Raw genomic sequence first — 25,573 nt, 5'->3', positions numbered from 1 at the left:
TCTGCTCAGCTGAGAGGGACACGTGACCCGCGAGACCCGCAAGTCCACAGTAAATGCAATAACTGCTGGAAAGCCGGTGCTCCACTGGAGGAGAAAAAGGAGCCCGGGATAGGAACAAATGCATTCCACCTAACCCGACAATTACTGAGCGGCTGCAGAGGCGACAGAAGGACGAAACAGGCAGACCCATCCCGCCCTCAAGGAGCCTGCAGCATGACAAGAAATTCCAGCACAGACCCCCTGGTTCACCGTGGCCCACCGACCACCCCTCTGGACCACCAGCAGCCATAGACAACGGGCAAGTGGAACCAAGGACCCCAACCCAACTTCACAGCCCCTCCAGAATAGAGAGAGACCCCCGGGGTAGCTGTCTCTAGGTCAGCCACCTGTCCACAGGTGTGTGAAGTTCTGAGGCACAGCTCCGTCCATACAGGGCCACTGTGTCCTCGGTAGCACCTAGGGCTGCTACCCACACCCTCTGAAATCGGCTTTGCGAAAGATTTGTATCTGCGGGGCAGTTTTTGGCTGAGATGCAACGGATGTCGAGCCCTCCTTGTAAAGGAACATTGCGTTTTCCTCTTGTGACACACGGGATGCATCATAAGTCCCTCCCCAAGTCGTAGTTCACACACCCATCCTTCCGACGGCGAGTTTTGTGGTTTTTAAAAACAAAAACAATTCATTCTGATTACTGTCGTGATATGAAGGCATCATTTCCATGAGCTTTGGGGGATTTTTATGTGAAATAAATAAACTATCACTGAGAAGGGAGGTTTGTGACTTTTGTCCACGTCCAAGGGATGTGGCACTGGCCTTAGTCGCGGTGCAGAGGGAGGAGCTTTCACGGGATGAGAGGGGGCACAGCTCAATGCCAAGCGACCTCAGGCAACCTTGGGTGACTTTGGGCCATGGCCTATATCTCCTCTTGCTTCTATCTCTCATCTGCAGAATGGGAGCCCCGGCTGGGTTCTTCCCGAGGCCCCTTTTGGCTCTGCCTGTCTGTGATTCAGGTTCCTTTCCTGTCCCCAGTCTTCTCTGGAATCAAACTTAGTCAACAGTTAATAATATTAATTACTAGTATTAAGCAATTCTCCAATCCCGGGCAGACACCAGCTGGATATCCTACAAATTTATCTCAGTCCTGACACTACCGGTTTGGGCAGACCTTACAGGCTAAGGGTTCAGCCCCACAAGACGGCCCCGACTTCAGACACCAGTCAATCTCAGGTCCTAGAATAGGGTACAATTCAGCAATAGTCAGATGGAAGAGATGCGAAAGGTGAAGTGTGGGGAAGGGGGCGAGCTTCCATGCCCCCTCTGGGCACCACCCTCCCAGCACCTCCCTGTGTCCACCCACCGGAAGCTCTACAAAAATTGTTTGGGGATTTTCATGGAGGCATGATGGATTACACCACTGGCCATTGATGAAAGTTCCATCCTTCTAATCCCAGGGTCAGTGGGGTCCCCTGGCCACCAGCCCCAATCCTGTGGTTATAGGGCGTTTCCAAAAGTCACCTCGTAGCATAAACTCAGGTGTGGTTGAAAAGGCTTGTTATGAAAGCAAAGGATGCTTCCTTCATCTTTATTATCTGGAGCCATTTCAGGCACAGAGGACATAAGACCAAATATTATCATAAAAGGGACTTCCCTGGTGGGCCAGTGGTTAGAACTCCACTCTTCCACGGCAGGGGACACGGGTTAGATCCCTGGTCGGGGAAGTTCCACATGCTGTGCAGTGTGACCAAGAAAAAAAATTTTCCAAAAAAAAAAAAATTATATATCAAAAGATGTTCCCTCTTCTGACGTAGGAAATTACAAGGGTTTTAGGGGCTGTGTGCCGGGAACTGGGAACTAAGTCCAACTATGTTTCTTATTATAAATCATAATATCACAATAATAATAACAGTAGCAGTAATAATAATAGTCTGAGTCCAACCTAGCACAGGCCCCATGTTACTGAGAGGGGGGTCTGAGGCAGAGAGAGGGTATGTGGCTCACCTGGGGTCACCCGGACCCTGAGTGATTGGTCTGAGGTCTGATTCTGGGCCACCCCCGGCCACCCCATCGCTTGGCTGGAGACCCACGACCCTCTGCCAGCTGCAGGACATTGGGGACTGTGCCCCTCAAAGGGTCAGAGTGGACCCTCCCATGTCAGTTACAAGAGGAGTCCTCCCGTTGTCCCCGCCCAGGATTTTGGGACCTGCTGGTGGCAGGGATGCCAGGACAGGTGTGAGGTCCACACAAAGTCACCATCAGGTTGATGGCGGGAGCTGGCAGATGCCAGCCCACCTGCCTCTGCCCTCCTGCTCCTCTGATGTCCAGTGAGGTGCCCTTCACCCAGCGAGAAGGTCACATCATGGGGGCTGGGAGGGGGCCTCAAGTAGAGGGGGCGAGCTGGCATGGAGGCGGCGAGGAAGAGGTGTTGAAGATGGCAGAGCTGGTGCTGGGATCAGGGGGTACCCTCTTTGGAGGGGATGGACCCGCCCCTTTTTCCCACCCCACCGAGTCTCTGATTATCCTAAGGGGGTTCTTGCGAACCTCATTCATCCATTCGTTCATCCATTTGCTGAGCACTGGGGATCCCGCAGGGCCCAAGCACCCCTTATGTTGCTCCCAGCCCAGTGGGGGAGCTTGACACAGGGAACCAGGGCCTCACTGGGGACCAGGAGGAAAGTCCAGGAAGGGTCCCTAGAGGGAGGGTCCTCGGTGACTGGAGACCAGAGAGAGAAGTAGCAGTTAGCTAGGCCAACGGGTGGGCGGAGAGGTGTCCCCGGCGGAGGGCTCAGCAAGGGCAAAGTCCTGGAGGCCAGACAGAGCTGGGTGAACCAGGAGCAGGAAAATGAAGGGCGGCTGGAGTGCAGGGGGGTGCTGGGGGGAGATTTTTACTATTAGCGGCATTCAGCACATTCACAATGTTGTGCAGCCATTACCTCCGGTCCAGAGCTTTTCCATCCCCCCAAAAGGAGACCCCGTCCCCATTAGCAATCACCCCCCACCACCCCTCCCCTAGCCCCTGACAACCAGGAATCCAGTCTCTGTGGATTTGCCTGTTCTGGACGTTTCACACTATGGGACAGGATGGTCACTTTTAATAACCTTGGACCAGTGGGCTTTTTGAGGATCGGCAGGTCTGCCCTGGGAGCCCATGTGCCAGGGTGAGCCGACCATGAGGCCTCCCAGCAGTGCCCTGCCAGGGCCTCTATCTGGGCATGTCACCATGTGGCTTGGGCCACATGCCCCACAAGGAGGCTCCCAGGAAATTCTTGCCACTGAAACTGAGCCAGAGGTCACACCCAGAGCTGGCTTTCCCCCTGCCTACGGGGCAGCTGATGGAGCTCAGTGTCACAGGTCCGGCCACGCTGAGCTGCCAAGAGAGGCAACTGAGACCCAGAAGGGGCTGGACGGGGGAGAAGGGGGTGGGAGCCAATAGACAAGAACCCTGTCTTGGCCATTTGCTCACTCTGCCCCTGGTGGCCACCTTTGAAGTGAAGGTCACTGCTCCCAGTGACCTCTCCTGACCTCTGTGCCAGGCGAGTCCTGCCTGAGGCCACTAGGTGAGTCCATTAACCAGTTACCAACAAGATCCATCACTTTCTGTCTCCACCACTGGTTGGCCCTCAGCAGCTGTCTTGGCCACAGCGGGTCCTGCCGGTGGAATCGGGGGGGTGAGGGAGGTCATGGGGGTCCAGACAGGGCAGGGCCTGGGCGTGAGGACAGTGGGCTTCTTTTCTTTTCTTTTCTTTATTTATTTTTAGTTGTGGCATGCAGGATCTTTGTCTTTAGTTGCGGCATGCAGGATCTAGTTCCCTGACCAGGGATCGAACCCGGGCCCCCTGCATTGGGAGCGTGGAGTCTTAACCACTGGACCACCAGGGAAGTCCCTGTGCTTCTTTTAAATGCAAATAAGATTGGGGAGGCATGTGGCAAAGGAGAGTTGAAACAGAGGAAAGACAGCCCCTGGTCTGGGTTTTTACAAAGCTCCTCCCTCTGGCCGTCATACAGAGGTAGTTGGTTTAAAGAAAAACCAGTGCCAGACAGTTCAAGCTGTAAAACCGGATTGTACTCAGGAGCCATTGCAATGGCTCCACCCCTAACACAGCACAGGCAAGCAGGTTCACAGCCAAGGAGCCGGTGGGGTCAGTGGACAGAGAATCACTAGGAGGAGACGTGAGGGGTAAGGGGGGGATTCTGGCTACATTGACTTAGCAGATTCTTGCTGAAATCCCCTCGTGCCGGTGGCTGGATTCAAAGATCTCCTGCCCCTCCCTGTTTCATTCATTCCCTCTGCTACCATTTAGGGAGCCTCTGCCTTTTGTGGACCCACCCTTTAGGCACCCGGGACACATCAGAGAACAAGACACATCTGGCCCTGCCTGCCCAGGAGGGAATGGGGATCCAGAAAGGCTTCCTGGAGGAGGGGATGGACGTCCAAGCTGACACAGGATGGCTTAGTCAAAGTTAGCCCAGGGGAGGAGGATCGGGTAAGAGGAGAGGGGTTCCTGGAAGAGAGAACAGCATGTACGAAGGCCCTGTGGCAGCAGCTCTGGGTGCTGAGGGACAGGTAAGTGATGGGTAGGGCAGGGCATCCTCCCTTCATAAAGCCTCCTGGAGGTGGAAGTCCAAGGCCAAAGAGAGCCTCCCTCCCTTGGTTGGGGCCAGCAGCCTCCCTTTATAAAGATGAGAACAGGTGAGGCACAGAGAGGCAAGGGTGGGGCCTGAGCTCCCCCAGGTGGCAAGTGGCAGAACCAAGATTCAAATGCAGGATTCTTAACCAGGGGTTCTTAAAGTGTGTCCAGTGTGGGTGACGGTGGTGGTTGCTGAGACCCTTCCAGGGGGTCTTCAAGGTCAAAATCACACATGAGCAAAAGATCCATTCAAAGTGCAAAGACAGGGACTTCCCTGGCGGACCAGTGGTTAAGACTCTGTGCTCCCAATGCAGGGGAGCACAGGTTGGATCCCTGGTCAGGGAACTAAGATCCCACATGCCGCACAGTGTGGCCAAAAATAAAAATTAAAAATTAAAATAAAACGAAAAATAAAACAAAGTGCAAAGATAGACCAATGGCCTTTAATGGAGCAGAGAATGAAAGAGAACAGGCCACCTTCATAAACCTCTACCTGCCCAGTTCGGGTGTAGGACAAAGAAGACTACCCATGATGACCTAAAAAGGCGAAAAATCCTCCTCTCTCTGTGTGAAGCTGGGTTTTCTTCCTATATATCAACCAAGACAACTACGGAAATGGGCTGAACGACAAGCAGATGTGAGAATCCTTCTAAACCAGATATTAAAGAGATTTGCAAAAATGTAGAATATCACTCTTTTACCTAAAAATTTTTTTTTTAATTTCAACAAGATGAATTTATTCTCTGACAGTTCTGGAGGTGAGGAGACTGACACGGGTCTCACGGGGCTAAGATCAAGATGTGGGCGGGGCTGGTTCCTTCCGGAGGCTGCACGGGAGCATCGGTTCCCGCCTTTTCCAGCTTCTAGAGGTGCCGCATCCTTGGCTCACAGCCCCTCCTACATCCTCACAGGCAGCAGCGGGGTATCTTTCTGAACCTTCTGCTGTAGCTACATGTCCCTTCCCTGTGATTGTAGCTGGAAAGGTTCTCAGTTTTTTTTGTTGTTAATTGAGGTGAAATTCACATAATATACAACTAGCCATTATTGTAAAGTATACGATTCAGTGACATTTAGTGCGTTCACAATGCTGTGCAACCATCACCTCTAATTCCAGAATATTCTCATCACCCCAGAAGAACACCATATAAGTAATCACTCCCTATTTTCCCTCTCCCAGCCCCTGACAACCAGGAACCCACTCTCTGTGTCTGTGGCTCTGCCTGTTCTGAACGTTTCCCGTCAATGGAATCACACACTGTGTGTCCTTCTGTGTCTGGCTTCTCTCTCTGAGCATCGTGTTCTCAAGGTCCATCCATGTTGTAGCGAGTGTCAGTGTTTCACCCCTTTTCATGGCCGAATAATATTCCATGTGTGGAAGGAACACAGTTTGTGAATCCATCATCTGTGGATGGACACTTGAGTTGTTTCCACCTTTTGGCTCCTGTGAATTATGTTGCTATAAACATTCATGTAGAAGTTTCTGTGGGGACATATGTTTTCATTTCTCTTGGGTAGACACTTTGAAGCGAAATTGGGTCATAAAACCGCCAACTGTTTTCCACAGCGACTGTCCCATTTTCCATCCCCACCAGCAACACACAGGGTCGCCATTTCTCCCCATTCTCACCAACACTCTTTATCGTCCATCTCTTTGACTATGGCCATCCTAGTAGGCGTGAGTTGTGTCTCATTGTGGCTTTGATTTGCATTTCCCTGATAATCAGTGATGCTGAGCATCTTTTCACGTGTTTGTTGGCCATGAGTATATCTTCTTTGAAGAAACGTCGATTCAGATTCTTTGCCCATTTTTAAATTGGGTCGTTTGTCTTTTTGTTGTTGACTTGTAAGAGTTCTTTATATATTCTGGCTAGTAATCCCTTACCATATATCAATATATGACTTGTAAAAATTTTCTCCCACACCCTGCTTTGTCTTTTCACTTTCTTAATAATGTCGTTCAATGCACAAGAAATTTTTAATTTGATCAAACCCACTCCCTTAATTTTTTATTTTTAAAAAATGTTATTATTTTTCATTAAAAATATTATATTTGGGACTTCCCTGGTGGCGCAGTGGCTAAGAATCTGCCTGCCAATGCAGGGGACACAGGTTCGGTCCCTGGTCCAGGAAGATCCCACATGCTGTGGAGCAACTAAGCCCATGCGCCACAACTACTGAGCCTTCGTGCCACAACTACTGAAGTCTGCGTGCCTACAGCCCATGCTCTGCAACAAGAGAAGCCACCGCAATAAGAAGCACGCGCACCGCAACGAAGAGTAGCTCCCGCTACGTGCAACTAGAGAAAGCCCGCGTGCAGCAACAAAGACCCAACAGAGCCGAACATAAATAAATTAAATAAATAAATTTAAAATATATGTATTACGTTTATGTGACCATGTAGTGATCAGTTATCTTTTTTTTTTTTTTTTTTTTTTTTAGTTGCAGCATGTGGACTCTTAGTTGCGGCATGCGGGATCTAGTTCCCCCCACCAGGGATCGAACCCATGCCCCCTGCATTGGGAATGTGGAGTCTTACCCACTGGACCACAAGGGAAGACCCTGGTTGCCATTTTTTAAAGTTAACAAACCTTTAATTTTTCTCAGTTTTAATGTATAACGTGGTAAATATTATCCATGATGATAATCCATTTAAACAAAAGCTCCCCGGGGCCTCAGTCCTTTTCAAGAGTGGAAAAGGGGTTGTGAAACCAAAAGGTCTCCTCTGGTGGGGAGGCGGGGTGGGGCATGTGGTCCCATCTGGTCAGTAAGGGGGCGGGGATCAGCAGGGCCCTGCCTACCCCACCCCCTAGCTGCTGAGAGGCCTGAGGCCAAGCGCAGTGACGCCAGCCCTCACATGGGCGCCCGCTGAACAGCCCCTGGTGTCACGCTGAGATTTCCTGGCGGCCAGGGTCACCAGAACGAAGCTTAAGCTCATCTTGGCATCAACCCCCTTGGAAAAGGAAGTCCCCTGCCGTGTGGAACCTCTGGGGCTGGCCCGCTGCTGTCGCTGGAGACGGGGGAGGGGGGTGAGTTCCTTTTCTCAGCCCCCAGAACCGGCCTTAATGTCAGGGTCAGGCGAGGGGACACACCGGGCTGGATATTTTTAGGGAGGGAAGAGGTGTGACTGGTTATCTGCCCCGTGGGCAGTCTGGCTAGGAGGGGGCAGGCGGGGAGGAGGAGGAGGGGGGAAGAGGCAGCGGGGTGACTTCCACCCTCACCCCCCTGCCCGGCCGACCCGTGACTAATTTAGGCAAAAGACAGCGTGGAGCTATTTCCATCCAGTGGGAACAGGTGCGGCGCCCCCAGCGCTCTACCCCCCCACTTCACCGCGCCGCCCGCGCTCCCCATAGGCCGTGGGCCGCCTCCCTGGAGGCGGCCTCCGGGCTGCCCCAACCTATAAAGGCGCAGGGTTTTCTCAATGAAGCCGGGACGCACTGCGGAGTCGGGCCCAGCCAGGTACCAGGGAGTCGGGAGTTGGCCTGCCAACCGCGGTCCCCGCCGCTCCTCCGCGCGGAGATGAAGTACATTGTGGGCATCGGAGGGTGAGCGTCCAGGGTCCCAGGCGGACCGCCCCGCGGGGGCAAAGGCGCGGAGCTCGCGGGAGAGGCCGGCCGGGTGCTCTCCTGTGCGGGCCGAGGTGGCCTGGGCAGGAGGCCGGGGAATGAATGGAGGGCTGCCTGGCGACTGGTGTCGCAGGGACCCGATGCCCAAGGTCGGAGTGCGGGGAGGGGTCTCTGCCCTCTGTTCGGCGCAGGGCTTCCCCATGCCGCACCCCTGACTAGATTCAGTGGGGAATAGAAGACTTTATAAAGCCCAGGCCGACCTTCCTTAAGGCGCACGGGCGGGGAAGGGGGGTGGGAAACTCCGACCCCAGGGAGGCACGTGGGCAGGCGCTGCGGGGTCCCCAGAATGGCACTTCCCTGACTGTGTGGTACCTGCCTTTGCAGCCACTTCTGCTGACCCCAGGCAGGGGCCTTGCCTTCCCGGAGATTTATTACCAGTAACCAGGCCTTTTTAAGATGATGCCTTGGAAGCATTTCGCATAAGCAGGGCTGGCTTGGAGCTCCCACCTAGGAGGTTGCCCTGGGTCCTCCCCCTCTTGGTTTGATGCTCCATCACCCTCTTGAAATCCCTAATAGAGTGAGACCAGGGCCCTCCATTTCTGCACGTTCTGTAGCCGGCCCTGAGGGCACGGTGTATCTTTCAGCAACAAGTCAAATTAACATCAGGTATGTTCTAACCTGCTCTCCTTAATGTATGGGGGTCACCTTTCCCATTGGCCCTTTTAAACGGCTGCAGGTCCCCCCTTTCCACACCCAGCTTTCCACCCCTGATTCCTAGGCAAGGGACAACCAGGTCAAGGGGACACTTATTTCCAGAAAGGCCTGACAGTTAGCCTTCTCTGTCCTTCAGTGGCCCCAGTCCAGAGTCCTTAGGGTGACCATCTGTCCTGCTTTTCCTGGGACTGAAGGGTCCCCAGGATTTGGGACTTTGAGCACTAAAACCAGAGACGTCCTGGGCACACCAGGATGAGGTGGTCACCCGGCTTTGCCCATTCCTTTTTTTAATAATCCTTTCCCTTTGTCATAAGGTGATTATCTCTTCCCGGTTTTGCAGTGAACTGCCGGTTTTCCTATCACAAATATTTTTTTCTCCCCCAGTTTGCACTTGCTTTAACAATTTGGCTTTTTTTAAAGCCCTGCTGAGGCTAAGTCACACGTGGGCCTCAGTTTCCTCGAGCTCCGGGCACCACCTCCTGGGTTTGCAGTAACACTGGACGAGTCTGAACACAGAAAGCAGTGCTTCCATGACCCCAGCCAAGACTGTGTTCGCTTTTTTGTTTGTCTTCATACCCTCTGCCCCCTTTCTCTGTTTCATCAGGCAGGTGAGCACAGGCCCTTGCCTGGCCCTAGTGGGCAGTGGGCAGTAGTGGGCCAGGCAGCCCAGATCGGCTGATTAGAAAGCCTCCTCTGACCTAACATGAATAGAAATACCCTCTTAGCTCTACTGTTTTACAGGCCTGTGTTTGTTTTCCTTTGTTTTGTTTTTGGCCACGCAGCTTGGCTTGCGGGATCTTAGTTCCCAACCAGGGATCGAATCGCGCCCCCTGCAGTGGAAGCGCAGCGTCCTAACCACTGGACCACCAGGAAAGTCCCTACAGGCCTGTGTTTTAGATTTGAGTCTGATCCTGGGGGGCCCCTCAGACCCGGACAGGTCCAGAGAGGGGACCCAGGCAGCCTCACGTGTATGCTCTCCCCACAGCATGACCAACGGCGGCAAGACCACACTGACCAACAGCCTCCTTAAGTCACTGCCCAACTGCTGTGTGATCCACCAGGATGACTTCTTCAAGGTGGCTGCCCTGGTCGGGGGCGGGGGGTGGCAGCCCTGAGAAGGAGACTCAGGGGAGCAGACCCCTCCCGGGGCACCCTGGGCTAACCCGAGTCGGGAGATCGAGGGACTGGCGATCTCGGTTACCGAGCACCTACTGCGTGCCTGGCACGTTCTCACAGCACACCCGTTCCCCATGGGACAGATGGGGAAACTGCGGTTCCCAGAGGGGGCGTGCCACCTGGGTGGTACCCTTTATCCTCTGCAACTCCACTTTCCCATCTGCAAAATGGGCTCTGAGCCCGCCCTTGATGCTTTGTGGAGGGTGAGGGGGTAACTAGATCATAGATGCAAAATCCCCCCGCTCCTGGTCCCAACAGTCACAAGGTTGGGGACGGGTTCTGAATGCCAGCCTGGAGGCCCCCCCCACCCCCGCCTGGGACCTCGGAGCCTATGACTATCAGCTGAAGGGGGCCGAGGCAGGCAGGGGCACCCAGACCCTCACTGGGGGCTCTCCAGGCGCTGTCAACCCAGGGTGGGGTAAGGTGGGAAGGCGGGCACTGAGCCCGTGGCTTGGGCTCCTCTGTTTCAGCCCCAAGACCAAATAGCAGTTGGGGAGGACGGCTTCAAACAGTGGGACGGTAAGGACGGACGGCAGCCCCGCGCCCCCTGCCCTTGCTGCCCCATGGCCCCCACCCCCCCAACACTCGCTTTCCCGCCCCCAGTGCTGGAGTCCCTGGACATGGAGGCCATGCTGAGCACCGTGCAGGCCTGGATGAGCAGCCCCCGGAAGTTCGCCCGTGCCCACGGGGTCAGTGTCCAGCTGGACGCCTCAGACACCCACATCCTCATCCTGGAAGGCTTCCTCCTCTACAGCTACAAGTGAGCATCTCCAGGTCTGGGCCCCGGACAACCCGGGCCCTCCTAGGTCACCAAGTCTCTGTTTTGACAGACAACCTTGCTGGGTGACCCTGGGCAGGACATCATACCTCTCTGGGCCCATCCAAATTGGGAGAGAGGGAGGATTTCATCCTCAGGGTGGGGGGCTCATGTGGGCATAGCAGGAGGCTGGCCGATGCTGGTCCCCTCACTCATCCCTAACCTAATCAGCCCAGACAAACCGCCACACCTCCCCCAACCAGCCCTCATCACCCAGGAATGTCCCTGGAGGCCAAGGCCATGGGGGGTTGTGTACTTTGACCCACGGGCGCTGACCGGGTCCCCTACCCCTGCCAGGCCCCTGGTGGACTTGTATAGCCGACGGTACTTCCTGACCGTCCCGTACGAAGAGTGCAAGTGGAGGAGAAGGTGAGCCTGGGGGCCCTGTCTGCATTCCCAGGTGGGACCAGGAAACTGGGTAATGGCTGCTGGACACACGGCCACCCTGAAGCTGCAGGCTGACGGGCAGCAGGCACCTGGGTGGCCAGTGCTGGGTTCCAGAGGCCCATAGCCTGGGGCCTGGAGAGCGTGGCCCACCCATGCCCTACCCTGGGCATCTCCCAGGCCCACCGGGGAAAATGCTGGAAGTTGGGGCACGCAGGCCCCACCACGGGGCCCCTGAATCAGTGGGCTCCCCGTTCTCAGTGGTGCCGCCCCGACCTAGTTCCCGCACCCCCGGCTCTGCTCATGGCACCGCCCTTGCGCGACACGGGTGTTGCTCATTCTCGCCCATCTCCCTCCCCAGTACTCGACGCTACATGGTCCCCGACCCCCCCGGCCTCTTCGACGGCCACGTGTGGCCTATGTACCAGAAGTATAAGCGGGAGATGGAGGCCAATGGCGTGGAAGTGGGTAAGTCCCTGAGTAAGATGAGGCCAGCTCCTCCCCATTGGGACCATTTGGGAAACCTGAAAGTCCCTCCTCGAGTCTCACCACCAGTCTCTCTCGCTTTGGGCCCCAGAGGCTGGTCTGTTCCCGCAGGCTGACTCTGCAGGCCAGCTTCCTCCTGACCAGCAGTCCTCCAGTCCTCTGTGCGCTGGCCGCCCGCCTCCTGGCGGCAGCCCCAGTGACCCGGGCCGCGGTTGGGCTCCCAGGGCCCCTGACTGTGGCCTTTCTGATTTCAGTGTACCTGGACGGCACGAAGTCCCGCGAGGAGCTCTTCCACCAAGTCCTGGAAGACATTCAGAACTCGCTTCTGAACCGCTCCTAGGTGTGGCTGGAGAGGAGGGGCCCAGCCCCCAATGCAGGGACCCAGACACAATTCCGGCCACAGTACGGCCAGGCTGGCGGCATCCCAGCCAGACACTGCGTGACCATTTCCCTTTGGGGAAGTCTGTACATATGAGAGTGGAGGCCCCACTCACAGCCCAGCATCTCAGGGCCCGGGCATTCTGTCCTGAGATGCTTCTGTAACCTCGATGGCGGCTTACATATTAAACCTGATCCTGTTTTTTAATCGTAGGGGTCCAGCCTGTTGTGTTCGAGGTGCTGAGAGGGACCCTCCTGCCCTGTCTCCTTGGTGCATTGGTGGCATCGGGGGGGCGACACCAAGGGCTCTGGACAGTTACAGTCTCCACCTGTTGGACCCATGGCAATGTGACTCTGGGTGGCTGCTTGAGGGTCTTTGGGCCTAGCTTCCTCAAAAGGGAAATTTCCTGCCAGCTTTCAAAAAACAGCACAGCACGGCTCAGAGCAGGGGCTGGGAGGTCAGCCAAGCCTGAGGGTGCCCCTGGCTCTTAGCTGAGCCCTGCTGTCACTGCACCCCGGCGCCTCCTCCGTGACTGGAGCTGACACCTACTTCTCATGACCCAGGATGCTCGTAAGGACACACTCCCTGTCCCAGGAACCACATCTCCCTGAGCCTTCCCTAGAATGTTGGTGAGGCAGTTTATCATATACACCCATTTCACAGATGGGAAGACTGAGGCTCAGAGATGGTCAGTGGCTTGGGAGCTGGGATTTGAACTCAGGCCTCCTCAGACCCTGTTCTTTTTGCCCAAGGGAGGTTGGAAGGCTCCCGTGGAGACTGAAGACAGGGTGGGGAGGGGGAGGGTGGACGGAGCAGGGGTAGACAGGAGGAGGACAGGGTACCCCTTGACCTGAGGGTGATACCCCAGGGCCAGCCGTGGAACTGTAGCAACCCACCCCACTCCATCCAGAAGGGCAGGAAAAACCTGAAGTGTAGACAGTTTTGGACAAAGCCATTGAACATCTGGAAATTATGGGGAAAAAAAAAAAAACAATTACCATATGACCTAGCAATTCCACTCCTAGAGAAGATTAACCAAAAGGATTGAAAACAGGTGTTCAAACAAAAACTTGTACATGAATGATTCAAAGTAGCACTATTCACAGTAGCCAAAAGGTGAGAGCAACCTAAAAAAAGTCCATCAAATGATGGATGGATAAACAAAACATGGTCCATCCACACACAGCCTTAGGAAGAAGGAAAGTCTGACACTCAGTACAACATGGATGAAACTTGAGGACATGATGCTCAGTGAAATAAGCCAGACACAGAAGGACAAACACTGTATGATTCCACGTATATGAAATGTCCAGAACCAGCAAATCCACAGAGATAGAAAGTAGACTCATGGTTGCCAGGGGCTGGGCTTGGGGGGGTAGGGGGGTGCGGGAGTGACGGATGATAGGGACAAGGTTTCTTTTTGGGGTGATGGAATGTTCTGGAATTAGAGGTGATGGATGGTTGCACAACATTGTGAATGCACCAACTGTCACTGAATTGTTCACTTAAAACGATTAATTGTATGTTATGGAAATTTCACCTCAATAAAAAGAAAAGGAAGGGATGCAGGGAGGGAGGATCAGGGCACAGGGGCAGTGAGGGTTCCGTGTGCTTTCATGCTGTACTTGCAGTCGGTGGCAAGAAGGCTGTGGGGCGAGGAGTGTGGGTGTCCAGAGCCCTGCCCCTCACTTGCCACACAACACTCCCACTGTCCTCTGAGCTTCCTGCAGTGGCATCCATGGAGTGGGGTCTCCATGTGCCCCAAGGCACCCTGCCCTTCATCACAGAAGGGGCTGGGCAGCAGGTCGGCCCTACAAGTCCTGTCCTGCCCTGGATTCAGGGTCCCAGGCTCCTGGGAAACTGCTCACTTCCTGTGCCCCAGCTGGGGGGAGCCTCCCACTCGGCTGCTGCCCCTTCTAAACACAGCCTTCCTGCCAACAGAAATCACCTAGCGGTGCAATCACCACTGCCCTTTGCCCCTGTGGCCTCACAACCCAGCACAGAGCAAAACACAAAGGAGAGAGTGGTAAGCAGATGGACAGATGGACGGCAGCAGAGCCGGGAGGCCCCGCTGGGCCTGGGGCTCATCCCTGGCACTAGCTTCAGCTAAGGCCTCATGCAGCCCTTTCCCCACCAACCTGAAGACCCAGTGCAGATCACTAGTAGGGTGACCAACTGTCCCTATTTTCCAAATACTTCCCCTTTACTTTTTTTTTTTTTTAATACGTTGCGTGCCTTGCGGTATCTTAGTTCCCCGACCAGGAATTTGAACCTGCGCCCGTGGCAGGGAAAGCGCGGAGTCCTAACCACTGGACTGCCAGGGAATTCCCATCCCTTTACTTTAGCATGGAAAGTCCTGCTTCCCCAGAAATCCCTCAGAACCAACCAACGGAGATGGTTGGCCACCGTATCTGCTAGTCTGCTGGGGGCTGCAAAACAGAGGTGAAAGGGCCCACAGGCCGAGAGTCAGGAGGGGCTGGGTTCCCGTCCCTGCCAGGCCATTGACAAGCTGTGTACCTAATGGCTCAGAACACCATGTCCTGGTATGTTTGAGCAGGATTTGAATCTGTTAAGACTCTCCTTGCTTCAAACAAACAAAACCAAAAAGCAAACGACACTATTATGGGCTGAATTGTGTACACTTAAATTCATATGTTGAAGCCCCTGACCCTTAGGACCCCAGAGTATGACTGCATTTGGAGGTCACTAAGTTAAAATGGGGTCGTGAGGGTGGGCCTTAATCCAGTATGACTGGTGTCCATATAAGAAGAAGTTGGGACACACCAAGGGAAGACCATGTGAGGACACAGGGAGAAGATGCCCATCTGTAAGCCAGGGGGAAAAGAGGCCTCGGGAGGACCAACCCTGCAAATCCAGAGACAGAAAGCAGACTCGTGGTTGCCAGGGGCTGGGGAGGGGTGGGGAGTGGCTCCTAGTGGGGATAAAACTTTCTCAAGTTTTTTTTCTTTTTTCGGCCGTGCCACGCAGCTTGTGGGATCTTAGTTCCCAGACCAGGGGTTGAACCTGCGCCCTCGGCAGTGAAAGTGCAGAGACCTAACCACTGGACCACCAGGGAATTCCCAAAATATTCTCAAGCTGATCCTAGTTGATGGTTGTACAACCCTGTGAATATACCCCAAAAACTGAAGTTTACACATTAAATGGATAAATTGAATGGTATGTTAATTCTATGTCAATAAAGCTGTTTTTTAAAGTCCTCTGGGCCTTGATGAGGAAAAAAAAAAAAAAAAAAAAAAAAAAAGGGGGGGGCTTCCCTGGTGGCGCAGTGGTTGAGAATCTGCCTGCTAATGCAGGGGACACGGGTTCGAGCCCTGGTCTGGGAAGATCCCACATGCCGCGGAGCAACTAGGCCCGTGAGCCACAGCTACTGAGCCTGCGCGTCTGGAGCCTGTGCTTCGCAACAAGAGAGGCCGCCATAGCGAGAGGCCCGCGCACCGCGATGAAGAGTGGCCCCCACTTGCCACAACTAGAGAAAGCCCTCACACAGAAATGAAGACCAACACAGCCATAAATAATAAATAATACAAAATAATAATAATAAAATGGATTAACCGCTGAAAAGTGTCAACATTATAAAAAAAAAAAAAAAAAAAAAAGGGAATTCCCTGGTAGTCCAGAAGTACTCAGTGCTTTCACTGCCGAGGGCCTGGATTCAATCCCTGGTTGGGGAACTAAGATCCCACAAGCCTCACAGCCCAAAAAAAAAAAAAAAAAAAATCACCCAATGTGACTTTTATTTTATTCGGTAGCATTTCCAACACTTGTGACTTTAATCAAAAATGCACAAATGCCCATATACTCGCTAACAGCACATAACTGTCACGCTAATAAATCAGTGCCTGCTTTAATGGGGCAGTAAACATTATTCACTCAACAAATGTTTATTGGGTGTGTAGTACTTGGGGCAGCAAAGTATGGCCCATGGGCTAAATCCAGCCCACTGCATGTTTTTGTATAGCCCTCGAGCTAAGAATGGCTTCACATTTTTAAATGGTCATGGAAAAAAATAAGAAGAATTAAATTTCATGACACATGCAAGTTACATGGAATTCAAATTTCAGCATCTATAAATAAAGTTGTCTTGGCTGGCAGCCACGCCTACGCGAGCATGTGTCAGCTGTGGCTGCTTTCAAGCTCCGCGGCTGCGCTGGGGGGCTGGGGTGGAGACCCTCAAGGCCGCACGGCCAAAATCACTCACTTCCTGCAGCGTCTGCTGACGGCTGCAGTGTATGCAAGGTCTGGGGTGGAGGGTGGCGGGAAGAGCCCACTGTGTCCTGGAGGGCAGGTGGGAGCTGGTGCAGGGCGTGGAGGGAGCCTCGGAGAGCCTGCCAAGGCCTGCCCTTTGTCACAGTCCCGGAGCACAGGGAGGCTATCCTCTGGTCACCAGGCCCGAAATAGTCCAGGATGGGACAGGGACACGGGAGAGGTGGCTCCGGGGCAGCCAGAGCCCTGCCTGGTCACCAGACACCTCGGTCACTATGAGAACAGGAGCGGGATGGGGGACCACCTCACCCGGATTGCACAGCACTTTCCCAGTTTCAGCACTGAAAGTTCCCCATCCTGGGAAAGGCCGGGCCCAGGCAAACTGAGACAGTTTGTCACCCTGATCGGGGCCCGACCACCTTGAGTGGTCAGATTATTCTATGACCCGCCTCTCTAGGGCTCAGAGAGGAAAGGGACCTGCCCAAGGTCACTCAGCGGAGCTGAGATTTGAACCCATCTGTCAAATGCTGACCCAGGACCGTCTCCAGCCAAGGAGGCGTGCCAGGCAGCTCACCCTCGCCCCATCCGCCTTCCGTCTTCCTACCCGTATCTCGGGAAGATTCTCTCACTCCTCTCACGGCCACCTGATGGGCCCAGTGAATCCGGCCCCGCCTGCCCCTGGGCTGGGCAGCTCTGGGCACAGTGTGGACTCCAGCTGGGCTAACCTGTGCCTTTCCTGCAGCCCCTGCCCTCCCCAGACAGAACCCCAAGACTAACCTGATGTGCCCCTGTCACGTCCACCAAGCACCCCCTAGGTCAGTGCCCGGCGGTCTCCCCGGGCCCCAGAACGGGACGCCCTAAGACCGGGCAGCCCAGAGCGTGAGAGGGCGGCTCCAGAACCCGGCCGCCCCAGCCCCTTCCTAGAGAGAGATCCCCGGGGCAGGTAACGTGCCACCTGCGCCTCAGCGTCCTCCCCTGGGCTTCGGATGCCCGTTGCTGCTGGGGTTTTGTGGCAGGTGTTGCCACTCACTGGGACGAGGAGCCCAAGGCCTGCCCCCCCAGCCCCAGGCCGGCCCCCAACCCCGGGGAGGGCACTCACACCTGCTGGACCCCTGTCCGGTGTTTGGCGGGGGGGGGGGGCGCTGGGAATTGTCTCCCATGCTCCTGTGACCAGTACAACCTACTCCTTTTCCGCCGATGACGAAACTGAGGCTCCCGGAGGTGGAGTCCCTTAGCCGCAGGCCACAGACAAAGGAAGGAGACAGGGTTCCAGGCCAGGCTGGTGCGCCTGGGACACAACTGTGCCCACTGTCCTGCCTGGGCTGGCGGCAGGACCAGTCACCGCCAGGCTCCCCTGCGACCCCGGGCCCGGAGGAGGCCCCCCAGCTCCCGATGCCCCCAGCGCCTCCCTCTGAGGCCATCCGTTCTCCTCCCACCCTCGTGACAGGGCTGGGGCCGCAGACTCCCCTATAATTACTATGGTACTTATTAGTTTTCTTTATGAGTCTCGCTCATTTTATTGATTTTAACTAAATTCGTTGGAAGAGGAAACTTCATGGCCTTACTGTGGATGGGAAACCTTGAATTTCCTGAAAGCATGTCGCTACAAACACTAAGAAGGCCTGCCCCCCATCCCTCCCCTAAAATCATCCCGGGGAGGCCCAGGGATAAGCACTCCACCTTTCCGGAACGCTCAAGGCCAAGAACAACCTCAAGTCAGTGCTTCTCAACTGGGGGGCGATTCTGCCCCCTGCCCAGGGGACACTGGGCAACGTCTGGGGACATCTGTGGTTGTCACACTGGGGGACTCCTGGCACCGAGGGGGTGGGGGCCAGGGATGCTGCTCCACACCCCGCAGCGCCCAGGACAGGCCCACAGCCAAGAACAATCCAGCCCGAAGGTCAGCGGTGCTGAGGGGAGACACCCTGGACTAAGGGCAGAGAATTGGCTCAAACCCCCATCCCCCCGGGACTCCCCTGGCAGTGCAGTGGTTAAGAATCTTGCAGGGGACACGGGTTCAAGCCCTGGTCTGGGAAGATCCCACATGCTGCAGAGCAACTAAGCCCGTGAGCCACAACTATTGAGCCCTCGTACCACAACTACTGAAGCCCGCGTGCCTAGAGCCCGTGCTCTGCAACAAGAGAAGTCACCGCAATCAGAAGCCCGTGCACCGCAACAAAGAGGAGCCCCCGCTCGCCGCAACTAGAGAAAGCCCGCACGCAACAATGAAGACCCAAGGCAGACAAAAACAAATTAAAAAATAAATTTAAAAAAAAACACAAAAAACCACCCCCTGGAGGCGCCCCAAGTGGGACTCGATGTGCAGAGAAGGCTGAGAGCCCAGGATGGGACAGACCCTGACACACACACCCACGTGACACACACACACTCACGTGCCAGTCATCCCGCGGCTGACACCCTCCTGGGCCAAGTCATCCCCCACCCCCGGGAACTCGGCCTGGCCTGCCCGCAACCCTGATCTTCGATCGAGGCACCAGGGAGCTCACTCCGTGGGGGAGGAGGTGTGGCCTTGGGATTCCTGGGGGCCCAGGTGGGTGGGTGGGACCCCACGGGCCTCTCGCTGGAACCTGGCTCCTCTGAGGCCACCCCAGTTCGGAAGCCCTGCCAGGGAGACCCTACCCCACCCCAGCTCACCACAGACATACAGACAGGCGACCTTCCATGCGAAGCATCCTCACGCGGGCCCCTGGACAGTCCCCCGACCAGAGCTCTGCCCTGGGGCCCTTCCCCAAATGTCCTAACAGCCGTCGGGGGAGAAAGATGGAGGGAGAGGCTCCAGGCAGTGGGGCAAGGCTGCAGAGCCAGCTCCCGGGCCCCTCCTTTCCTCATTCTATTTCAGGACCCCCCCCACAACCCCAAGCACTTGCCACTCACGTCAAGTAGCACTCAGCGGCCATCTTAATCAGCAGTTACTCTGCCTGCCCTACCCACGTCCCAACAGGGCCAGGGCGGTCACCTCCAAAGGCTGCCTCCACCTCAGGTGCCCTGTCTGCCAGGCCCCTGAGGGGGCATCCTTGGGGCAGACTAGGGGGCCAGCCAGTGCCTGGGGGAGGAGCAGGCTGAGCAGCACAGACAGGGGCAGCCATATGCCCTCCGCTGCCGCTCAAGAGCGCCCCCAAGTCCTCCCAGCACATTCTGGAGGGAGCCTGGGTCGCCCAAGAAATGTCCTCATCACCTCCCCGTTCCCTTTAAGCTTCTCTTCAACAAGCCCCGGAGGGGAGGGGGCGGCAGGGGGTTGCAGAGGCAACTTTCAATCATGCAATCAGGGCTCACTTCCACAGGGGTCTGGAAGTCCTCCCATACGGGGACCCTCAAAAATGCAAAACCCCGGGGGGTGGGGTGGAGGACACCAGGGGAGTCGGGGTGGCAGGCGGAGGGAGGGAGGGAGGAAGCCGCGCACTCCCTGAGGGGAGCCAACACCACGGCCATCACTGCAAGACACACATGCATCCTGGGGTCACCTGGCCAGGGCAGGGGTCCCCGGCTCTCTCCCCTCCAGGACAAGGAGAATCAGGGAGGAGAAGCCCCAGCCCCCTCCTCCTCCTCCTCCTCCCCCCTCACTGCCCTCTTCCCACCTGGGCCGGTTAATTGCCCCCAAGGCTGTGTTTCAGACGTCCTTTGCATGGGGTATGTCTTTCACCACTGTTCTGTGTCTCACTTTTCAGGCCACCGAGTGGGGCCGGGCAGAGGGACAAGGGGATGGTTTCGGTACTTACTTTTCTTTTTCTCTCTGTACAACAGGGGGGCTAAAGGTCTCGGGGGCTGAAGGAGCCTCTCAGGGCTGGTGGGTCTGGCTTTATAGACCACCCCGGGCCCTGGCGGCCCCGCTGGTTATTAATAGCGGCCGCCGCCTCTTGCCCAAATATGGTCAGGAGCACAGCAGCTGTGGGCGCACAGCCCCTGGGCAGGACAGGTGGCACGAGGACAGCCCTCTGCCCTACGAGAGGCAGGCAGTGCTGCAGGGGACCCAGCATGGCCTGGTGACTCCTGCACCCGAGCCCCCGAATCTAACAAGACACGCTTAGTGAGGGGGCGCCCAGGGTGTGCTGGACCCTGACACACCCTTGCCTCTAACCCTCGCTGCCACCCTAGGAACCACCGTCCCTAAGGACAAAGCTGGCACACACACAGAGGTGCCGTGTCTGCCGAGAGCCAGGAGCCCAACTGGGCTGCATCAAACCCAGGCCTGTCTGACTCATTTTGCAGACGGCGCGTGACTAACGCGAGCCGTGGTGAAGGCCTCGATTGAGGGCGAATCTCACGCGCTAGGAAAACACGGAGGGTCCCTCACAGCTGCCGCCGATGAGGTAGATAGCCCTTGGGATAGCCCAAGGCCCTCCTTCTCGAGGGACCGAGGGACCGGCTGGGCTCCTGCTGTCACTGCCCTGCCAGCCCGCGGAATGATTCAAGCAAGTCAGTGACATCCTCCCACAGAACTGGAGGCCACCTCATCCTCTCGTCACTAAAGGCTGCCCGCACACTCTGCTCCTGACTGCGCCCCAAGTGCCCTGTAGGGCCTGCGGCGTCCTTCTCCCCGGGGCTGTCAGTCCTTGTGCCTAATAGCCGTCTACTCATCTGTCCATGTCAGACGTCCTGCCTCCAGCCACCCCTTACCCCGCAGTGGGACTCCCGCCCACCCTAACTGGTGACAAGGAGGCAGTTGAAACACAAGTCACTGGGAATCCTCGGGTGGACCAGTGGTTAGGACTCGGCACTTTCACTGCTGTGGCCCGGGTTCGATCCTTGGTCGGGGAACTAAGATCCCGCATGCCATGCAGTACGGCCAAAAAAAAAAAAAAAAAAAAAAAATACGGCCTTCCCTGGTGGTGCAAGTGGTTAAGAATCTGCCTGCCAATGCAGGGGACACGGGTTTCGATCCCTGGTCTGGGAGGATCCCACATGCCAAACAGCAACTAAGCCCATGTGCCACAACTACAGAGCCTGTGCTCTAGAGCCCGTGGGCCACAACTACTGAGCCTGGGTGCCACAACTACTGAAGCCCGTGCACCTAGAGCCTGTGCTCTGCAACAAGCCACCACAATGAAGCCCGCACACTGCAATGAAGAGTAGCCCCCACTTGCCACAACTAGAGAAAGCCCACGCGCAGTAACGAAGACCCAGCACAGTCAAAAATAAATAAATTAAAAAAAAAAAAATACGAGTCACTGACCCAACAGCCTCTGGCTCAGCAGCCCAACCACGACCAGCAGGTCTGTCCCTGCCCAGCCCGGGAGGGCATTTTGCCACAGCCCCACGCTGCCTCACCAGTGACGCACCCTGGCCTGAGGGAGCTGATGTAAGCAGATATGGTAGGGGTCCCAGACAACCAGAATCAGACACGGCTTTCTTGACATCAGAGAAGCCATTTTTTTGCCTAAGCCATTTTGGGATCTAAGCCTGGCCACAGTGTTTGTCCTTGAACAGGTCTCAATAATTAATGAGCTTAAGGAAACAAAAGAATGCAGGGATGAAAGACTGTTATCAGACAAAAGAAGTAACAATAGCATTGTTTACTTACTGCCGGGCATGCGGGATCTTAGTTCCCTGACCAGGGATGGAACCCGTGCCCGCTGCATTGACAGCATGAAGTCTTAACCACTGGACCGCCAGGGAAGTCCCTGTTTTGCCAAATTTAAGCTCCCTTCAAGAGCTCAGCCACCAGATCAAGCTGGAACCTAAGCGATAATGATGTTGACCTTCTCTGACCCTCGTGACTTCAATCTAATAAAGCTTGGACTCTGTTGACCGCCCAAAATCTGAGCCCTCCCAGACCCTCTCCCCTCCCCAGTGGCGGGGGTGTAGGGCCAAGTGGCTCTAGAGGCACAATCATGACCCCTGTGCCTGCTGCCGTCTCTCTCTGCAGCTGGTGTCACGACGTCCACTTGGAGAACTTGACCTGCCCGGGGACACAAGCTCTGCTGGTCTGAGGTCTCATCCCTCTGACCTGATCAGCTTCCGCAGTGCTCTCCAGGTTCCCGGTGACTCCTCATAGCGTCTCGGGGTGGGGGTGGGGGGGCACCACCACTGTGCGGCAGGCAGGGAGGGGGATTGCTGCAGTTTCGGGGCGGAGCCGGCAGTGGAAGCCCAGCCTCCCTCACTCGCCATCCTCTGCACAAGCTTTGCTCTGAGATAAACACGGGCTTTCAACACCTTCCTTGCAACCAGCTTCACGCACATGGCAGCCAAACCCTAAGCGAACCTCAGGGCAGGTCCAGCCTGACTCTCGCCAGCTGGAAGGACAGGATTCACGGCTCCCACGGTTCATTCCCCCCCCCCACCCCGTCTCAAGAAGCAGGCAAGAAGACACTCCCATTTTGCATAAGAGCAAAACCAGATGCAGGGGGGACTTCCCTGGTGGTGCAGTGGATAGGACTCCGTCCTCCCAATCCAGGGGGCCCGGGTTCAACCCTGGTCAGGGAACTAGATCCCACATGCATGCTGCAACTAAGAGTTCGCATGCCACAACTAAGGAGCCCGTGTGCTGCAACTGAGCCCACATGCTGCAACAAAGACCTGGTGCAACCAAATAAATATTTTTTTAAAAAACAGATGTGGGGAGTCCTCGCTCTGCAGACCTGCTGGGAGGCCCACTCTCCTCAGAGCAGAAGGTGCTAACACGCACCCCCCCAATCACACCCCTGAAAGAAAAGGGGCTGAGGGCGTGGCAGAGGGACAGGGTGCCAAAGGAGGGGCAGCGAAAGTTGAATTACTCGGTGAACCTGTTAAGTGGATGCAGCACACCTTCATCAGCGTGAGTCAGCTACTGCTGTGTAACAAACCTAGTGCCTTAAAGCAATACGCATTATCATCTCACAGTTGTGGGTCAGGAGTTTTGATTGGCTTACCTGGGTCCTGTGCTCAGGGTCCCTCAGGAAGCTGCAATCCAGATGTCAGTCCAGGCTGGGTTTTATCCGAAGGCTCCCACTAGGGAGGGGCCCACCGTTAGGACCCCTCACGTGGTCAGTGGGCTTCGCTGCTTGCTGGCTGTTCCTTGCCACGTGGGCCTGTCCAACATGACGGCTCACTGCATCAAAGCCAGCAAGGGAGTCAGCTGGCAAGACGGAGATCATAGGCTGCGCAGCCTAACCACGGAAGTGACTCCATCACCTTCCCAGCGTTCTGTTGGTCAGAACCTGCCACGAGGCCAGCCTGCTCTCCAGGGGGTGGGGAGCAGGAGGCAGGGCTACATGGGGGCCACTCTGGGGCCTGTCTGTCACAGACAAGACTAATAACAGCACGTCAGTCCCAGGGGCTCTACAAAGGGACAGCACTATTTGTAAGTGCTTGCATGGGCCAGATACACTGGGAGGTGCTTTATGACCACAAAGTGGTTCCCTGTGCCCTTAACTGACAGATTGAGGACGCCGAGGCTGCACTGAGCAAGATAACCCGGGTCAGGGGGCAGAGGTCATCTCCAAAGCAAGGACACCTGCTCACGTTACCCACTGAAGACGCTGGGGAATTTGCCCTCAGCACAGAGGTACTTTGGATACGGAAAGGGCAGGTGTGAGTCCAAAGGGAATTGTGGTTTCTACCTGAAAGTCTCCATCAGAAAGGCTGGATGGGTTAGGGCCCCGCCCCTGCCCTTATCAAGACAGACCATTGCGGCCAACTCCTACCGCCATCTCCCAGGGCCTGACGTGGGGCCCACAGTGCGGCATGACTGGGGAAATGACGGCTGGATGAATGCTATTCACTGGTCCCCTGAGGCCTTCAGGGAGCCTCCGGCTCACCCCTCTCGGGGTCTGGAGACCCTCTAGCACTGCACGGAAGCTCCTCCCTTTCCGTGGGAGGCACCCAGACCACGGCCTACTGATGTTATACAATTATCCACACTTGGTGCCCCTTTCCTGCCGCGGGCCAACCGCGCTTTGCAACGTACCATCGGGGGATCTGCTGCTCAGGGTCCTGCCTGGAAGGCCTAATAACCAGGCGACAGCTGTGGAGCAATCACAGACCAACTGGAGAAACCTGAGTGGGTCCAACCATTCGACAAACTGAAATTTACTGAGACTTTAAAAGTGGAAGTTGTTGATCAAAAACAGACAAATGAAAAGGGATGAATTGTACAGTGAGCCTTATCTCAATTTTTCTAAAATTAGTTTTAAAAAACCGGTAGGGGGAGGGATGCATGGAACGAGGCAACAGAAGGCTGAGCAGGCCGCTGGGAAGGAGGAAGAGGGTCAGAAGGGCCTTCTTTGGAACCACGTTCCAGACCCAGAGGCCGAGGCGAGTGGGAGCAGGAGCGGCAAGGACATCTCCTCCCAGAGGGCCCAAAGCAGGGCAGGGGAGCCCACATGTGACCCGGCAGCATCTCAGGAGGAGCAAAGGGACAGGAAACCCCTCCAAGGCCACTCCAGCTGCCTGGACGCCACCACCTCCTAGCAACGACAAGAAGCCCAGTCCACCTGAGCCCCAAGATCGGAGCAGCCTCCAAGGCCCCCAGGGCTGTGGGAGCAGGCAGTGACAGAGAGAGGGAGATACAAGAGGCCGGAGAGGCCGTGGCACCAGATGACTGCCAAGGCTGGCCGCCCCTGCTTGGGCCCAAGCAGAGATGAGCAGGACGCCAGGGAAGCCACGCTTCACTTCCTCTAGGCTGAAACACACGCCTCCGAGCAGCACGCATACGCTTAAGAGGCATGTGTGTCACGCAGTGGAGCTCGTGAGGGGCGTACAGGAGGCCGACCCCCACCCGTGCCAGCCCCACATCCAGGTCCCAAGGCCTCCTTGGCCCTGCAGGGTCCTGGGCCTGAGCCCCAGCCAGGGCCACAGGTGGAGTACCCGCCCACCTGCCCAGCTCCTCGCTGCACTCGGCCCGGGCTGGCCTCTGTCCCGAGGACTCCTCTCAGGCCAAGGGGGTGCTGCACAGGGGTCCCTCGATTAACACAACCAGCAGCAGAGAATTCCGAGCTCAGAGGGGCCACCAGCCGGGGACTCACGTTCCACTGAAGCCTGGCTCTCAGGGCACTCTCTCTGGGGCGCAAGACCCCACTCCAGGGCAGCACCTAGTGGCACACAGCGGCACTGCCCGCTGAAACCCTCTTAACCCTGTGGTTCAGGCCAGCACTCGCCAAGGCTCCACCTCCACCGGAGAGGGGGTCCCTGGAAACACCAGGCCAGCAAAGGCAGTCAAATGGGCGGCACAGAACATGGGGTGGGGCGTGTGTAAGGGGCCCTGGGGCTC

At 56.0% G+C, this 25,573-nt stretch overlaps 1 protein-coding gene and 2 long non-coding RNA genes across 7 annotated transcripts in view; 1 reads left to right on the top strand and 2 right to left on the bottom strand.

The window, feature by feature from the left end:
- LOC130707111 (uncharacterized) overlaps positions 1-20,099 on the bottom strand; it is a 28,741-nt gene extending 8,642 nt beyond the window's left edge. The window contains exon 1 of the long non-coding RNA XR_009007121.1: positions 19,264-20,099. This is a non-coding gene — a long non-coding RNA (uncharacterized LOC130707111). The remainder of the gene's footprint in view (positions 1-19,263) is intronic.
- LOC103021013 (uncharacterized) overlaps positions 1-21,149 on the bottom strand; it is a 53,248-nt gene extending 32,099 nt beyond the window's left edge. For all 3 annotated transcript variants that reach the window (XR_449891.2, XR_009007120.1, XR_009007119.1), the window contains exon 1: positions 20,106-21,149. This is a non-coding gene — a long non-coding RNA (uncharacterized LOC103021013). The remainder of the gene's footprint in view (positions 1-20,105) is intronic.
- NMRK2 (nicotinamide riboside kinase 2) lies at positions 8,041-12,351 on the top strand. 3 transcript variants are annotated; one of them, XM_057540309.1, is made up of 8 exons: positions 8,072-8,167; positions 9,685-9,786; positions 9,888-9,978; positions 10,549-10,597; positions 10,682-10,838; positions 11,193-11,264; positions 11,641-11,747; positions 12,020-12,351. In XM_057540309.1, the coding sequence occupies exons 3-8, from the start codon at positions 9,889-9,891 to the stop codon at positions 12,103-12,105; spliced, it is 561 nt and encodes a 186-aa protein (XP_057396292.1). In that variant the 5' UTR covers positions 8,072-8,167; positions 9,685-9,786; position 9,888; the 3' UTR covers positions 12,106-12,351. The 3 variants fall into 3 exon arrangements, with proteins under 3 accessions (XP_007169247.2, XP_057396292.1, XP_007169245.2); XM_007169183.3 differs by lacking the exon at positions 9,685-9,786 and adding an exon at positions 8,573-8,854 and having other exon boundaries at positions 8,079-8,167; XM_007169185.3 differs by lacking the exon at positions 9,685-9,786 and having other exon boundaries at positions 8,041-8,167.
- Positions 21,150-25,573: the final 4,424 nt, after the last annotated feature.

Source organism: Balaenoptera acutorostrata, chromosome 2 (assembly GCF_949987535.1).
Source record: "Balaenoptera acutorostrata chromosome 2, mBalAcu1.1, whole genome shotgun sequence".
Lineage (NCBI taxonomy): Eukaryota > Metazoa > Chordata > Mammalia > Artiodactyla > Balaenopteridae > Balaenoptera > Balaenoptera acutorostrata.
This window is presented reverse-complemented; position numbering and strand designations above follow the sequence as displayed.